Consider the following 16,057-nt stretch of genomic DNA (forward strand, 5'->3'; position numbering starts at 1 on the left):
TCACGCTTTATGCTCCAGCCCCGCGGCCCCCGCCGCACCCAGCCCACTGTTGAAGCGCCCCTGAATCGTTCCTGTCCCTGCTCTGCTTCTCCAGAGGTGCGCAGTGAGGGCGAGGTTTTCCCGCCTCTGCCAGAGCCCAGTCCGCTCCCTACGGTGGAGGGGAATGGGGGGCGGAGGCGCTGAGGGGCGGCTGAGGGGAGCCTCGGGTGTGCCTGAGGCATTCACAGCTGGTAATCCTTATCTGCACCATAGCCTTTAATCTTGCGTTATAAGGGTGCTGTTAATTTGAGTTAATTAACACCTTTTTGCCTGACAGCCCAGGACTAAGCAGTAACAGCGTTTGTCAAGTACATCACCTTCAAAGCAGTCGGGAGGAGGATCCCCGACTCCAGCACCGCATACACTGTCCTCTAATCTCCCCGTGTACTTTTTGCCAGAGATTCCAGGAAGGACCATTCTCCCTGGCTACAGCGTAGAGCACATTTTCCACACCTTGCCCTGAGGTGAATGGCCTTGTCCTGTTTAATTTGTTAAAAAGCTTATAGTAATTCAGAAACTGGCGTCTGGGTTTTGCCAGGGTTTTACCCTGGCTTTAGGGTTTTTTTGGGTTTTTTTTTGTTTTGTTTTGTTTTTTGTATACTAAAATAAACCCAAGCAAAAACCCGACCCAAACACAAACCCGCCAAAACTACCACTACAGGGATGGCTGGTTTTCCTGGGTTCGGTAAGGATAAACGTGAGGCTTCTCACCGGAGGGATGGGGAATGTCAGACCTGAACGAGAGTCCCAAAACCGGCTCTAAAAGCAACACCTACATTTTAAAAAGCAAACTCCCGGCTTAAGTAACGTGACCCCTGCTCGTGGGGTCTGGCAATTTCTCAGCATTCCCCTTTGGTAATTCCGCTCCTCCTGGTGTGAGGCAGCCTGAGAAGGGCTCGAGCAAGCAAGGGATTAAAAGTTCCCTACCCAGAGCAGGCGGAAATCTGACTTTTTAGGGAAAGAATATCGGTTTATTTGACTTCAAGGTAACAGTTATGGCTAAAAAGGAAAAGGCTCTTGGAGTATCTTCCCCCTTCCTTTTTAAAAGAAGAAAACATTAAAAACTTTCTTTAAGGTAGTAGAACTTTTCTGAAAGTGCTTTCTGTAGTACCGTCTGTTTCTCAGAAAATGAATAAAATTGTTTTTCAAATATTTGTATTTATTTATAAAATGCCTTCTCAGTAAAATTGGAACCTTACTAGTGGCACACAGCCACTGCAAGCTCTGTCTCTGTCACTCAAACCTGGATAGATTCATGCGAGCTGAATCAAAAATATCCAATAAATTTAACAAGTCGTAATTGCGACATTTTATGGAATACACAGAAGTGTCACACTACAAAGTGTGTTTCAACAAAAAAAAGTCTCCCTCCCAAAAACCCTCCCCAACAAAACCACCACGCAAACAAACAAAACAAAACAAAACAACCCCAAACAAACAAAACCAAAACCTGAGAACGCTACTTCGAACAAGTGAAACGAGGTGGGACATTCTGCAACACTGGCCCTGCGCTCGGTTACGGCTGCATTTCCTTCCCCCGTCTGAAGTACCTGTACCCCTGTGCCTACCCCGTGTCGACACACAAGCTTTTCCTCTCATTTCCCTGCCAATTCCCCAAAACTATTTCACTTTAGAGTACAGTGGGAGTCTCTCACGCACTCTCAACACTGTCTGCTACTCTAAATCCGAAGGAGCATCTTTAGAGCTAGAATTTACCAGCACATGGGAATGGGGTTTACCAAAGCGCTCCTCTCGTAAGGGGCGGATTTTATCGGAAACGGCTGAAGTAACCGAAGCTTTAAGATCTGGCAAAGCATTCTATTTTTTCAAGAGAATGTTTAAAGGATGCCAATAATCAAACGATTATATTATTTCTTTATTAACAATGGAAACATTATTTTCACAGGATTAACTGAATTCTTCATGGAGATATTTTTAAGTCCTTTTAAATTTGTCGGTTGACAAAGGCGTTTTTAAAATACTAACGAGCCTAGAGAAATAATACCCGGGGCGGGGGGTTGTTATTTGCTTTCTAGGACTGGGTAATTTCTTACCATGCGTTTACCAAGAAAGAGCTCGGGCTGTTTTCCTCCTCTCTTTAAACCCCTTGGTACCCACCCATACCCGCGGCTCTGTAGCAGAGGAGCGGATGCAAGTAGCAATACCTCTGCCATTTACAAACCATTTTTCTTGCCCGTGCTTTATTCTGGCACCCCAAAAGTTATGTTTAGCTTTATTCATAAAGAGCAGTGTGAAGAAGCAAGTCTAAAGCCATTACTGTGATTTCATTTCGCTTAATCGAAACACAAAATTAGGAAAACTACAACTATTTATTATTACCCGAGTTCATTTTAAGTAAGATACAAGTCCTATATGAAGGTGATTTGCTGGTAGGAGAACATCAATTAATTACAACTGATAAAACCTCATCCGTACTAATTTGGATGCTTAGGAAACGATTTTTATTCAGCATTTAGAAACAGAAAGAGATCTTTCCTTAATCCAGGGAACCTTAGAATGATCTAGTAGTTTAAATTGGCATATTCACAAAACATAGTATTCGTTAAACATGGGGGTGGGGGGAGAAATACAGCAAAGACATCTAATTCTGCAAACTGTCAGTCGAAGATTCAAAATTCCTACCGCAAGGGAGGTGGAGCCAGTGACAAAGAGCAAGCGGCGCCGTTTCAAATCTTGCCTGCACTATTTTATTTCAGCACATCGGGAAATACCGACATATGAACTTCTTTCGTAACAGAACCTTACACTAAAAATGTGCAATATATATGTTTGTGGTATGTAAGTTTGGCTTCATGTGGGTACGTATGATGCCGACCACGGCATCAAAATATCAAGATGCCGGGTTTATCCACGAAATTTTAGGTAAAATGCTTCTGAAAACAGAGAGGACCTTGAGGTAGAACACCTCGGTGATTTAAAACTCCGCAGCCGTATGACCAGACCTGGCGCGGGGCATTCTCTATCCCGAATATGTTTGGTACAGCTAAATAAAAGAATAAAAACACCGGGTACCTTTGGGCTCATTTTACCTAGCCATGCAACTGCCTACTCTCTTCACTGGCAACTGACGCTGCTATAATGGAAGCCTGTGTCTTAAAAAAATCTGTGTGCTTTTTTTTTTTTTTTTTTTTTTTTTTTTTTTTTTTCCCCAGGTGGTTAGCGCACAGCACGGAATATTCATTGCTTTCCCAGCCTCATTACTATTCACGCACGGAGGCCGGAGCTCCGGCGGGGCCGAGCAGGGCCCGCCCCGCGGGCGCCGCGCGCTCGTCATCGGCGTGCGCCGGGGAGGCGGTGAGCGGCTGCGGCGGGCCTTCGGGTGTTCCCTTCGCTGCTGCGGGCCTTCGGGTGTTCCCTTCGCTGCGGCGGCTGTGGTGGGCAGGGAAAGGCCGGGACCAGCCTCGTGGGCTTCGCTTCTGCGTGCCAGACCCGCAGGACCGCGGGGGAGGTCGGAATTGGGGCGGGATGGGCAGCCTGGGGCCCGTGGCTGTGAGAAGGGCTGCCTGCCCTTCTTCGTGAGCTCTGCGGGACGTGAGCGGGTTGGCCTCCTTTACGGGTGCATGAAAGATGCTCGGAGAGGGGGTCTCATTAATATGCAAAAATATCTGAAGCGAGGGGTGCCAAGAAGATGAAGCCAGGCTTCTCTTGGTGGTGCCAAGCACTAGGACGATAGGCAGCAGGCAGACCAGCAGGCAGAAACTGAGGCACAGGATAGGAGGAAGAACTTCTTTACTGTGCGGGTGACCGCACACTGGAACAGATTGTTCGGAGAGGTTGCAGAGTCCCCCTCACTGGAGACACTCAGGAACCATCTGGGTGCACTCGTGTGCCATGTGCTCTAGAGTGATCCTGCTTAGGCAGGGAGGTTGGACAGATGACCCACTGTGGTCCCTTCCATCCTTTCCCATTCTGTGATCTGGTGAGGTGACTTGCACATGGTATCCCCATGTCTCTGCAATGGATTCTGGCTGCACCCCAGCACGTGTTCATGCATGAATTGGCCTCTTGGCTCTGTCAGCTTGGTGGCACTTAGTGCTGCAGGGTGTGTGAAGGCCAGCTGAGCTATGGTACCACCTTGCAAAACACAGAACTGTAGTTCACTGCTGCCCTGAGCAGCAGTATAATTTTGCTGCACAAGCAGCACTAACCCAAGTTATTTAGCTACAACTGTCATCCACTTTAGTTCAGCTCTGTGTTTTAGAAGAGTCTGCTGTTTTCCAGTGGTAATGGGTGACTACTCATATCTTACTGCAATGTGCTAACACAAAAAAACTGCAGCACGTGAGTTAAGATGCCACTATGACACTATGATTGTGGTGTAGCATATTTGAAAGCTGTAGATTTTAATGGATTCTTTCCAGTTCTCCTAAATGGAGTGACATAGTGGGAGTTTTAAAAAGATGGTTTATTAAGTGTTGATCAGGCTCCTAAAGTATGAAATGTCCCTGTCCTGTTTTCAGTATCATAGTTTTCCCAGCTGTATTTATGCTGAAACAAACTCTAAAGATGAGAGAAATAATATTTGCTGTAATATTAAGCAAAAGCATCTGAGAGCTATCATTCTAAGGAAGCATGAAGAAGGCTATTCACTGGCATAAGGGTTAGGAATTCTTGTCTTCTGTGTCAGACAGAAGAGCAATACAGAAAACAGCAGCCTCAAAAAACTTAATAGGAAATGTTCTTGTCTAGACTTAAATTTGGTGGGGGAAAAAAGTGTTTATCTATGTACAGTAACCACCTTAGAATTCACTGTTGCAAGTACATTTACATGTTAGAATAGGATTACTTAAAGATTTGTAGAGTGTGGAGAATATGTAACTATTTAGTCTGATGTCATGAAGAAATACTTGTCTTCAAATAAGTCTGAACAATCAGAACCATTGCAGGACATTGAGAGGTGTTTGGAGAATAGAGTTATTACTCTTGATTTGGTAGGATTTGAAGGGTCGAATTTCATCTCTATGGCCCCTTCTTGTTTGGGGATTTGTTTTGCTTTTTAATTTCTGCTACTCTTCTGTTCCCAGTTCAGTCTGTTCCCAGTATTTCTAATACCTTAGAACAATAAATAGTGTATCAGGTTAGGTAGTGTGTCAGAGGGGGACAAAAGATGACAAGGCTTACCTTCTTTGTTAGCACCATTGTTACATGAGTTGCGTATAAGAAATTATTGAACTTTATATTTCCAGGAAGAAAATTCTTAACGTTGGCAGGAAGGAGGAAAAAAATATTACTCATTGGTCATTAATGTTTAAAATACTGTTTAATAGCTGTCCTCATTGTTAGAGGTTTTCTATATCAGAGTGGTAAAGCTCTGTAGAACCTGGTGTTACTTTGCTTATACGAAGTTGAACTAAATGACTTTCTGAAGTCTCTTTCAACCTGAATTAACCCATGTCCTGTGCATCAAATATAAATGGAATTTGTTTGTATTTACTTTTAAGGAAGTGATTTCATGTTCTCTTATCTTTGGTTTGAGATATTAAAGTGACTGTGTATGCCTTGGAAACAAAAAACAAACCAAAAATCCCAAACCCAAGCTAATGTGCATGCTGTGTATTTTTTGTTTTAGAACATGGATTCACAGAAGGACGTTCAGCCTCCAAAGCAGCAGCCAATGATTTACATTTGTGGAGGTAAAGAAAAAGACATTAGTGATTTTTTTATTACTTGTTACTGGACATTTGGTGTTTTAATAATGAATAGTGCTTTGTCATTATACTGAAGGGTACATAGATACAAATAGTTGCGGTGTATATCCTGATGATGTTTAAAGCTTTATGCAGTGATGGTGACACAGGTATGGGGTACATACACAGTGTTGTGGAGGTAATTCCCTAGAGCTTGTGTTGCTGTGTGGAGCTCCTCAATCCCTGTGTGTTTTATTGACAGTGCTGCAAGGGCACTCAGCTTTCCCTGAAGTACAGTAGTCAAATTCCATCTTACCTATAGATAAATCAACAACTTAAAAATTGGTGATTTTCAGGAATCCCTGGAATATTTTGTCTTTTAAGACAATAGACTTCGGGCTTTGGAGGGATGAACTGAAATTTTCATTAGTAGATGATCTAGTATCAAGTGTGGAATGTGTTCTGTGCAGTAATATTTGAGTGATTTTTAGCAAGATTCTCTTTTATCTTAATTTAAGTGAAGCTTGCTTTTTGTTTTCTCTTTTTATTTATTTCATGGTATCTTGTTGTCACTGATCTCTTGATACAGTTTCATTACACTTGCTGTGTTTGTTTTCCACAAATAGTAATTTGTCTATCACAACTTTTCAAAGTGATCTGTGCATTAACAGTGCTGTTCTTCTTTGCCCCCACTTCCTTTTTCTTCCTCCATAACATCAGAATGTCATACAGAAAATGAAATAAAGGCAAGAGATCCTATCAGATGCAGAGAATGTGGCTACAGAATAATGTACAAGAAAAGGACAAAAAGATGTATCCTTTTACAAGTGCACTTGAATACCTTTGGAAAGCTGTGGATGGAGACAAGGGGAAACAGAACAGAAGATTCAAAAAAGTCACATAGAAATTCTTCAGGGTCAAAAATCAATACAGTAGAGCAAACTACTATAGCACAATCTCTGTCTGCAGTGTTATTTGGCACCTGTTTTGGTTTTTTTTTCTGGCACTTTCTCTTTTTTTTTTTCTATTTTATATGCATGATACGTTAAGTTACTGTAGTCTGCTGGGTACTGGGTAACCTACTGTGAATTGTTGATACTATTCAGGGTCTTATTAAAGATCACTTTTGAAATAATTTATGTAGAAAGTTGTGATTAGACTTAGACAGTCTCTTTTCCTCTCCCCCATTCTTTTTTTCAAACACAACATATTTTTTTCTTTAACTGCAGTATTCCAGTGGTAGTTTTTGATGCTCGATGATGTCTGCTGAAGATAGTGACTTCATGATACAATCTTTTCTGATAATTTTGTTCTGTAAAACTCTTTGTGTATAAATGCACACTTTTATTTGTGTTTTAAGAGATTGAAATATTAAAGTTTACTGTAATACTAAATTTTGTCTATATTGTCTTCCATCAATAGATTTCTAAAGCTGTTGTTTAAATTGTAGTCAAAGTATGCAGTATTTTTAAGGCTCAGTGATAATTGTATTCTTTTTGAGTTATCTTTGTTTTCATTACTCGCATCTAAACTTTATTTGCATTTTAACTTTGCTAAACGTTCTTTGGACTCCTATGAACTGCATAAAATCACAGTGGTTTGAATAAATTTTACTGAAAATAAATAGAAGGCTATAGAAGGCTAGATTTGAAACGGATCTGGATTTCAAAAAAAGAGAATCTAAAAGGATGTCAGATCACCCGATTCTGGCACCCAGTTGTGGACTTGTCAAAAGTATTGATGTCTGAAAGTGTGAAAAAATCGTTTCTCCTGAAAGAAGAGGGGGAGAGCAGTTTAACATTAAGAAGCAGTGTGGAAACAGAAATTTCTTAAGTGCTGTTTGACTTGTTTGTATTCAGGAAAAGAATTAGATCTGTGTTACAAAGATTATTTGGGTAGCACCCCCAAAAAGTGGGATCTTGTTTTGCTTTTCAGATGACTTTTCAGGGGTCTGTAATAAGTGGTGGTTTGTGATGATGAGCCAAAACTTTTTGCATCTGGCTGTTTGTAATGTGTGTTACATAATACCACTGAAGGCTACTACAGCATACCGCTGGTTTGTGTGTGCCTGGTGGTGCTAACAGTGCTGAGATAACTTGCTTAACTCATCACTGTAATAATATCTTTTTTAAGGTCTGCATGACTGTGCTGGCTTGTAAATGAAATGCAGTGATTTGTTATAGGGGATAAAAAGAGCATTCTGAGATGCTGTTTTGGAGCTGTTAAGATTTTCTTATGTACCTGATCTATGTTATAAAGACTAGATTTATTTTTTTTTCCTGGAAACCAGATACGCTCGGGTATAAATGATAGCCTTTCTTACTGCACGGTTGCTATCAGTTCACAGCCTGGCCTGCGCAGCGTGCACTCGGCTGCTCGGCAGGGTGAGGAGGGGCGGGCACGAGCAGCGCTGCCGAAGCTCGCCGGCAAACGGAGGCGGGCTCGGCCCCTCTGGCTGCGGGACAAAGGCGGCGAAGAGCCCCCGGCGCCCTCGGGAAGGAGCACGGGCCTGCTTTGGAGAGCAGCGCCGGGGCCGTGCAGAGCTGACGGGCAACACTGCTGCGGGCGCCTGGGGACACCAGCGTCGGGAGAGGGAGCGCTTGCTCCCGCTGAGCGAAACACTACGCTGAAACCCAAGGGTGATGCTCACCAGGGCTGCACCCCCGGGCGCTGCATCCCGTCCCGCCCTCGGCTGGCGCTCCCCTCAGCCCCGCTCCCCGCCTGAGCCCCGCCGCGCCTGCGCCGCCTGAGCGGGGACCGGGCGGTCCCGGCTGCGGGGCGGGCAGGGCCGCGACCGTGTCCCGGCGACAGCGCGGCACCGGGCAGGTGGGTGCCGAAGAACGACAGGCGACGGCAGTGTCGCCGCCGGAGCCCGGCGGGGCTCTGCGGGAGCCTCGGCAGGGCATGCCTGGGGCGGCGGGGCGCGTCCCCGGCGCCATGCTGTACATAGCAACAGTTGCCGGGCACGGGCGGCCCCGCGGCCGCGGAGCGTGAGGGGAGCCCGGGGCCGGGCCGGAGCTGCAGCCCTGGTCCGGGCCGGGCGTGTCTGGGGAAGCTGCGCTGGAGCCGGGCTGTGCCACCAGCAGTCCTGCTCACCGCGGTGCCCGAGAGCTACGCTGGGCAGCTCCCTCCCGGCCACGGGAATAAACGGGAAAAACCGCCGGTGGTGATGAGCTTTTAATGCTTCTGTTCTTCTTTAATGATTTCCTGCATTTATCCCTCTTTCCATGCCTCTTCTTCCTTTTCCAGTACTGAAACCGTAAAGTCTTTGGGCAGAATCTCTATGCAACACCTAATTATGACAAGTTATTATTTAAGTGATACTTAAATTGTATTGTAAACATTTTTGTGTAACTACAAATTAATGTGTGTAATTATGCAAGACATTAGAACACAATTATTTTAATTTAGTTTATAACTACACATGGTTATTTTCGCATACTAGCTAGTTGCCCTTATTGTATTTCATAAAAATTAACTGATTGCTTTGTGCAGTATATAAAAGGGGGGGGGAAGAATTTCATCTCTGTAGAGCTTGTGGTCAACACAGAAAAAGATGCAGATGAACAGATCAAAGGTACAGGGAGACAGAAATGTCTGGAAAAGATTCAGATTAATCCTGTAATATAATTGGAGACCCAAAAAATGCAGTTAGTGAGGAAAGAAAATTGAATTTATTTTGTCTACAGAGAAGACAGATTTTCGTTCCTTTAGATATGCTCCATTGGTTAATGTCTTCCCTCTGAAAAAGGAGTGTCCTTCACAATCTTCTCCTTTGTGATTACCCCACTTGGTTAAAACAGGTATGTGTTAAATAAAACAGAGAATGTGCTAGGCAAAAATTGGCAATTTTTCTTTAAGAGGTCTTTCTGAATTGTTCTGACTTGCAGTAGCGTTGCATACTCTTACAAAGCATTTTTCACACTTCTGTCAGTAAGCCTCTTGTCAGGGACAGTTCATGTGATCAGGCCTTCAAATCTGGTGTTTTTTCTTTTATAGCTCTGCTTGCATGAGAGAGTGGGGTGTGAGCAATTTTATTCCTTAAATTTGCATTACTTCAAAATGTAATTAGAAGCTTACAGAATCACTTTTTTTTTTTCTTTTAATATTTAGTTATGGGTGATGAGTCAGTACCATATTTCCTGGGTGAAGGAACCACTAAAACATATCAAATACCTATTAGTCATCTGGACTACAAATTCATTGAAAAATGCACAGATGTTAAGCACCTGGAAAAGATTCTCAGGGTATTAAGGTAAATTTATTTTTTTACCTTCATTAATAATTATATTCCTGTTCTGTAAAATTTGAGGGAACCCTTTTCTATTTGTCTGAACCTGCCTGTGACTTTCTAATTTAAAATCAAAGTACAAAGTTAAAGTAGTCATGCTAAAAGTATCCCAATGATAACACTAGAAATCCAAGTCCTTTTTTACCCACCCAAAAGTTTGAGTAGCTCAATGCTATTTTTTTTTAAATGCTGCCACTCTCTTTTAGTTCTTTCATGATCCATGTTGTGTGACTTGCAATTTCAGGTGCCACACCTGCTTAACTTTTACTTTAAATGACACAAGTTTCTTTTTTATGAGCACTGTGGTGATATTTTGAACTGTGTATGTGGGCATTGGGAAATGGTTGAAGGTTAACTGGAATTTTCTACTAAAAATGTTATTAGGTGTTTGTAAAATTGGGTTGTATCAGGAAAATAGTCCTCTGCAGTCACTGTATGGACTACACATGGAGGATGTGGTGCAGTTCTTTTTTGTTAACATTTCTGTCTTTGCATTTGAAAGGTCTGGTGAGGAGGGGTGTTACCCTGAGCTTACGTTGGCTTGTGAGAAGCGAATTGAGCGTTTGGATCCAAGGAGCAGAGCTCTGAGAAAAGACAAGCCTGCAGCCACAGCTTCTGATTTCACAGCTGAAGAATGGCAAGCAATTAATAGTGAACTGATGGTACAGGATCTAATTTATAGTGGTCCATAATACAATCACTGTGATCTATCAATCTTCTTCTTGTGCCTAAGTAGAATGTAATTATTTGATTAAAAGAGGAAATGATCAAAGGATTATGTTTTAAAATTTATTTTCTTGCTTAATGTCACTGAACATTAACTGCCCATTTTAACTCTACAGATTTTTTTTTGAGATCACTTTTTATTCAAAAAACCACTAGTGCTCTTTGTCTTAATTGCTTTTCCCCATTAAGAGCACTGCTTTTTAAGGATAATTGCTCTAGTGCCTTAAGGTAAAAATATATTATTTATTTTCAGAGCTGGCTGACAGAAATGAATGAAGATGATAAGAAATCACAGTTCCTGAGAACAGACACACCAAATGAAAGACAAGATAACTTGCCTCCCATTCGTTGCTCCAGCAGCTGCCTTCCCACTAATCAGGTATCTCCAGTTTTTTGTGTTAATGATACGTTTTTCTAAAACTGGGAGATTTTATATGTATGAACTTCTAATCATTGTGCTTTCTTACTAGATTTATTTTGTTAACCAGAAAATAGAAACCTTTAAGCTCCCTTGCAAGAGACCAATGCTAAAACAAAAATGCTTTTATAGTATTAGCATGTGTATTGCAATAATATTTTAATTCTGATCAAGAATTCACTGCCAAAGCAGATCTCCTTAAACAGCCTTTTATGTTCTTTGATTTGTATTTCCAAGTACTGCTTAAGCATGTGAACTAGGCTTCTTCTGGATGAAATTATGCCAGGAGATTTTCTCCAGCTGCCAGCAGGCTTTTGTTCCATGGGGCCAGTCAGAAGCCAGTCCAAAACAAACACTCTGGAACTCGGGGTGGATGTTAGAGCCTCTGTTACTCTATAGCCACTCCTGTACTGGGCAGTGCTGGTGTATATGTAGCCTTTGATTGTGTTGGTATTCCCACAGCAGTTGTACAGCATACTTCCTAATTTAGCCCTTAAGCAGACTTAAATCTTCATGACTACAGAAAAAATTAATATATTCTTTCCCCAGGTATTAATTTCCTTACATTTTGGTGGGTTTTTCTTTTTTCATTTATTTATCTGCCTGATATCAGTTTTTTTTTCTGGCCAGCTTTTCTTGCTAATACTAAATACAGTGGTACTGAAGAGATTGGCAGACAAGTAGGTATGGATGGGATTTTTCTGAATTGTCAGGTATTGTCACAAGTCAGTTCAGTTTGATTCTCAAAATTTTCTTTGAAATTCTGGGACACTGCAATAGGGAATTCATTAAGCATTGTTCTTTTTGGAGATTTGTGAGTCAGAAACATTTTGAAGAGATCCTTACAGGTCGTGTGATCTTTCTTACTAATTCCTATTTTTCTTGAATAATTATGTGTTAGTAAATGCCTGATTTGTGTTCTTATGTTGTCAGAAACTACTTCTTGTTGTCAGCTGGTACATAGATGTTGGACCAAGACATTTGGGATAGCTAGGCAGTCTCTGTTATGTGGTTATACAAAAGGCTGAGGTTATACAAAAGGCTGAGGATTCCAGTGAATGTTTTGTAAGTGGTTGGTGTTGAAACTAAGGTGTGCTTATGTTTGGTTTTTTTGTGGGTTTTTTTTTGTTTTGTTTTGTGTTTTTTTAAATTAATGTGTGCTCTTTCATATTTTGCAATGTATGTTCCTCTTGACTGTCCTGCTTTGCTGAGATGGATTGTGCCACTATAGCTTTATGCTTGATTCATATCCTGTATAAAGGCTAGAACAGAAAATGGTTTAATACCATGTGAACTCAGTAAATCCAGTTTAGAATGCCAGTATAAAATGATGGAAACTGTCTTGAAATCTAGGATACACCATGTTACTAAAGAGGATGTGTTCTCCATTCAAAGACAAAATATTCACCCTTTTTTTCCCCCTCTTCCTTTAAACCATACAGCAGTCTTCAGATCAAATTCTTTTGTTCTTCAGCTTTTGTTCTCCCTACTAGGTTTTTGTGTTAGCATTATCACCCAGGAAACCTAGATATACCTTTATGCTTTACCTGTGGTATGTGATTTCTATTCCTTTTGTCTAAGCAGGCTGCCTCTGAAGGAATTGTAACCTGTCCTGGAAGAGAGAAGGAAAGCCTGAAACATTTTATGCAGCAGTACAGTTATATCACTACTAGATCCCTACTGAATAAAAAGAAGCTGTTTGTATAGCATACACTAAATTTATACCTGCAACATGAAATTTCAAAAAAAAATTGAATAATGTACATAATCAGCTTTTCTTTTTTTTTCTTTATTTTTTGTTTTCCTATCATGCTGCCCAGAACTGTCTTAACTGTCCACACTGCATAATTATTATTTTTGCTGCCTCATTTTATCCAGGAGAGAAGTAAAGCATATGTTTAAAGATATTAATATTCAAAAGACTGTATTCATGGGATTTCAGCTTAGGCTTCTTTGCCAAACACGGCTTTCTAACACTCTTCCAGAAAGATTTGTATCCTAATATACCTCCTCATGCCACAGCCCAGGGCATCCAAATGCATACAAGTTTTATGTTATAAAAATCCACCATGGTAGGATCTAATAGCCTTTGTGTTGTTTTGGATATTCTGAGTTAAAAACTAACACTGGTTAGCTACCACAGAATAGTAATGTTTTAGGACAGCACACAGGGCCCACAGGCCCAAGTTGTGTCACCTGTACTAAAGCCAATTTGTGTGTTCATCTTTGGTCCAGAAAATGTTCAGTGAGCTTCAGACCCAGTGGGATTCATGCATTATGAATTATGGCAGAAAACATGACAAGCACAGAGATTTCTTTTTTTTGAGTTCCATGGCATGCAAGTGTACATTTTTTATCAAAGCCTCTTGGAATGAGATCCTCTGAAATATTACTGATCGGGAAATTCCTGATTCTGTTGGAACCACAACTTGATTACAATTATTTCAAAGATAGAATTTTTTTAATTGTGGTTTTTTGAGTCAATGTTTCTTCCTCATTCCTTAAATGTACATGTTGTAGTTCTCTCTCTAAGCTGGAGTTGCATTAGTGTAAGTACATTATGAGAGTCTCTTCTGAGAGCTGCAGTATTTTTTCTCATTTAAGTTAAGGACTTTGGTTGAAAAAAAAATGCTTGATATTCATTAAATTACTAGTATGCACCAGGATGGATATATAAGGATAACTCATGTTTCAGGAAGGCATATTTAAGAGTTCCCTCCTCTAAACATGTGTTGATTACTGAACATATTTGTCATTTTATCTTGCTTCCTGAGAGACATAACATTAAGAGTAATTCTGGAGTTATATACTACAAAAGTTTGTGTAACCTAACATTATAGATAGTCAGAAGTGTTTACAGGAAGGGTCACATTTGCATTATGTAAATTGAGGTGTTTACATCCAGCTGCAGAAGCATGTCCTCGTTACAGTGTCACCACTGGTAAAGTGAGTTTGGGAAGCTTCTGGTCATTTCTTTGGTCTAGTTTATCATGCTGAATTGGACTGGTACAGATATTTGGAGATTGTACTGTGATCTCTATCAGATTGTTTGTTTAAACAGAAAATTGTAAATATGCAATTCTACAAAGAATTACACTGGTCTAACTGAGTGAATGCTGGATTGCAAGGTAAGAGGAGGACTGAATGGCCAGGATAGGGTAGATGGGAATTTATGAACTGGCTGTTCCACTGTGAAATACCTGTTTGGAACCACACCTTGCTATTAAGTATTTTGAAGTCAGCAATCAGGGAGGGGCATAGAAGAAGTATAGTCTTATGACAGAGGTAGAAGAGATGCCAAAGGTGACAGCTAGAGAAAAAGAGTCCATTAGTGTAGGAGATGGGTTGAGATACAAGGCAGTCAAGTCTGATTGTCAGAACTGATTGCTGCAGGAAGGTCCTCAAGATAAATTTTAGGTAAGGCAAGCTTCAATGATGGAGCTTGTCTAAAATCTAAAATGAATGTAAATAATCTTGGAATTGGCTTTAGTGAAGTGATAAATGGTGAAAAGAAGTCCAGACACTACTTTGAAGTCATTTATTTGCAAATTTGTTGTGAGTGTTCCAGGGACTACCAAAATCTGTGCCTTGAATTCTCTTGGGAAAGGGAAGCCTAAAACCAGGTTACTGACTCACTCTGAGTGTCAAACACCTCATCATGAGGCTGGGTCTTCCAAAGACCGAGTTCTCCCTTGCTGTGTTGAAAGGATGGTTGGGGAGATGGCATCACAAGATACTAATTAGAAAGTTTCACTCAGTGCCTCACTGATGTGACAGGACAGTGGAAAAAAAGTGTGGAACTCAGGAGCCCCTCAGATTGCAATGATATGTGAAATGTGAAAGATTTTCTTTAAACCACATTTTCAAGACTGAACTTAGTCATGAGTACTGTTGGTTATTAGGAATATAGGTACTGCAGAAACAAAACCAAAAAAACCACTGTGAATTCCACTGCAACAAATTGTCTTACAAGATGGCTGTTTGTTTCTCTTTTAGAACAAAAAATTGCAAAACAAACAAAGAAGCAAGAAAAACATACCACGGGATTACAGTGAATGGGACAAGTAGGTTTAATCCCTTATATTTCAGTTTTTAATAAATCTTAACTTATTTGTTTAACTAGGGAACACAGTGTATTTTGCAGAAACATAGTATTAAGGTCAGCATTTTAGGGAACTGTAACACTGATGAAACTTTGGCTTTTCTTAATAAATGTTCTGTTAAAATGCAAATGACACATTGTGTTGCTAACAGCTGAGAACAAGTTAATCTACACTTTTGTACAAGCTGTGTGAAATATAGTAAACCAGCAGAAAAAAAAATAAAAATTGATTACTTAATTTATGAGATTTTTGAAAACAGTTCTAGGGTTAGTTAACGTGGACTTAGAAACATGGACTTTTCTGTATCTAAAGCCATAGTTCTACACTGAAAACAACACTGATGAATACTTACTCCTCCACTGAACCTCACTAACCTCAAAGAATGAGCTTCAGGCAGGTGCATCAGTTTACTCAGATGCAATTACACGTAATAGAGGTTTAGACAGTAACTATTTTAGAATGGATGGAGCTCTGATGCAAAGAGATTCTACATCAGGTAATGGTGTCACATCAGCCTCCCAAGTTATGTGACAGGTTCATGCCCAAATTGTTGAACATGGAAAGCAAAAAGCACATTCTTGTGTTGTATATAGTAGAAGCTTTTCTGTAGTTCCTGAAATCTGGAATATAATGCTCTAGAATCAGAGTGAGGAGACACAAATTTCCAGTGCAGTAGATTGGGATATTGTGGGGTTTGGGTAATGAAACTACCCCAAAGCCCTTACAAAAACCCTGTTCTGCATAAGTTTCGCATATCAGTTATTTTTATGCACGTATCTTTCAGAAATTGGTGTCTTTCTGCTCAAATGGGGACAAAGAAATTAGGATATAA

General features: G+C 40.8%; 2 protein-coding genes across 3 annotated transcripts in view; both read left to right on the forward strand.

The window, feature by feature from the left end:
• The first annotated feature begins 3,332 nt into the window (after window positions 1-3,332).
• On the forward strand, window positions 3,333-7,311 carry POLR2K (RNA polymerase II, I and III subunit K). Of its 2 annotated transcripts, none has more exons than XM_039706360.1 (4): window positions 3,333-3,508; window positions 5,630-5,693; window positions 6,408-6,500; window positions 6,925-7,311. In XM_039706360.1, the coding sequence occupies exons 2-4, from the start codon at window positions 5,633-5,635 to the stop codon at window positions 6,945-6,947; spliced, it is 177 nt and encodes a 58-aa protein (XP_039562294.1). In that variant the 5' UTR covers window positions 3,333-3,508; window positions 5,630-5,632; the 3' UTR covers window positions 6,948-7,311. The 2 variants fall into 2 exon arrangements, with proteins under 2 accessions (XP_039562294.1, XP_039562295.1); XM_039706361.1 differs by having other exon boundaries at window positions 3,340-3,434.
• A 2,489-nt stretch (window positions 7,312-9,800) lies between these two features.
• SPAG1 (sperm associated antigen 1) overlaps window positions 9,801-16,057 on the forward strand; it is a 35,908-nt gene continuing 29,651 nt past the window's right edge. Inside the window, exons 1-4 of the mRNA XM_039706320.1 lie at window positions 9,801-9,942; window positions 10,481-10,640; window positions 10,958-11,083; window positions 15,119-15,186. Of these exons, the coding sequence (XP_039562254.1) occupies window positions 9,803-9,942; window positions 10,481-10,640; window positions 10,958-11,083; window positions 15,119-15,186 (494 nt within the window). The 5' untranslated portion in view covers window positions 9,801-9,802. The remainder of the gene's footprint in view (window positions 9,943-10,480; window positions 10,641-10,957; window positions 11,084-15,118; window positions 15,187-16,057) is intronic.

This window comes from Passer montanus, unplaced genomic scaffold, assembly GCF_014805655.1.
Source record: "Passer montanus isolate IOZ18808 unplaced genomic scaffold, ASM1480565v1 scaffold19, whole genome shotgun sequence".
NCBI classification, from domain to species: domain Eukaryota; kingdom Metazoa; phylum Chordata; class Aves; order Passeriformes; family Passeridae; genus Passer; species Passer montanus.

Bases quoted from the DNA above. Each gene is read 5' to 3' on its own strand.
- POLR2K (XM_039706360.1), top strand. From the start codon at position 5,633: ATGGATTCACAGAAGGACGTTCAGCCTCCAAAGCAGCAGCCAATGATT. The intron at 5,694-6,407 runs GTAAAGAAAAAG...CCATAACATCAG, and splicing joins AATGATTTACATTTGTGGAG to AATGTCATACAGAAAATGAA. The intron at 6,501-6,924 runs GTATCCTTTTAC...GCAGTATTCCAG, and splicing joins CAAGAAAAGGACAAAAAGAT to TGGTAGTTTTTGATGCTCGA.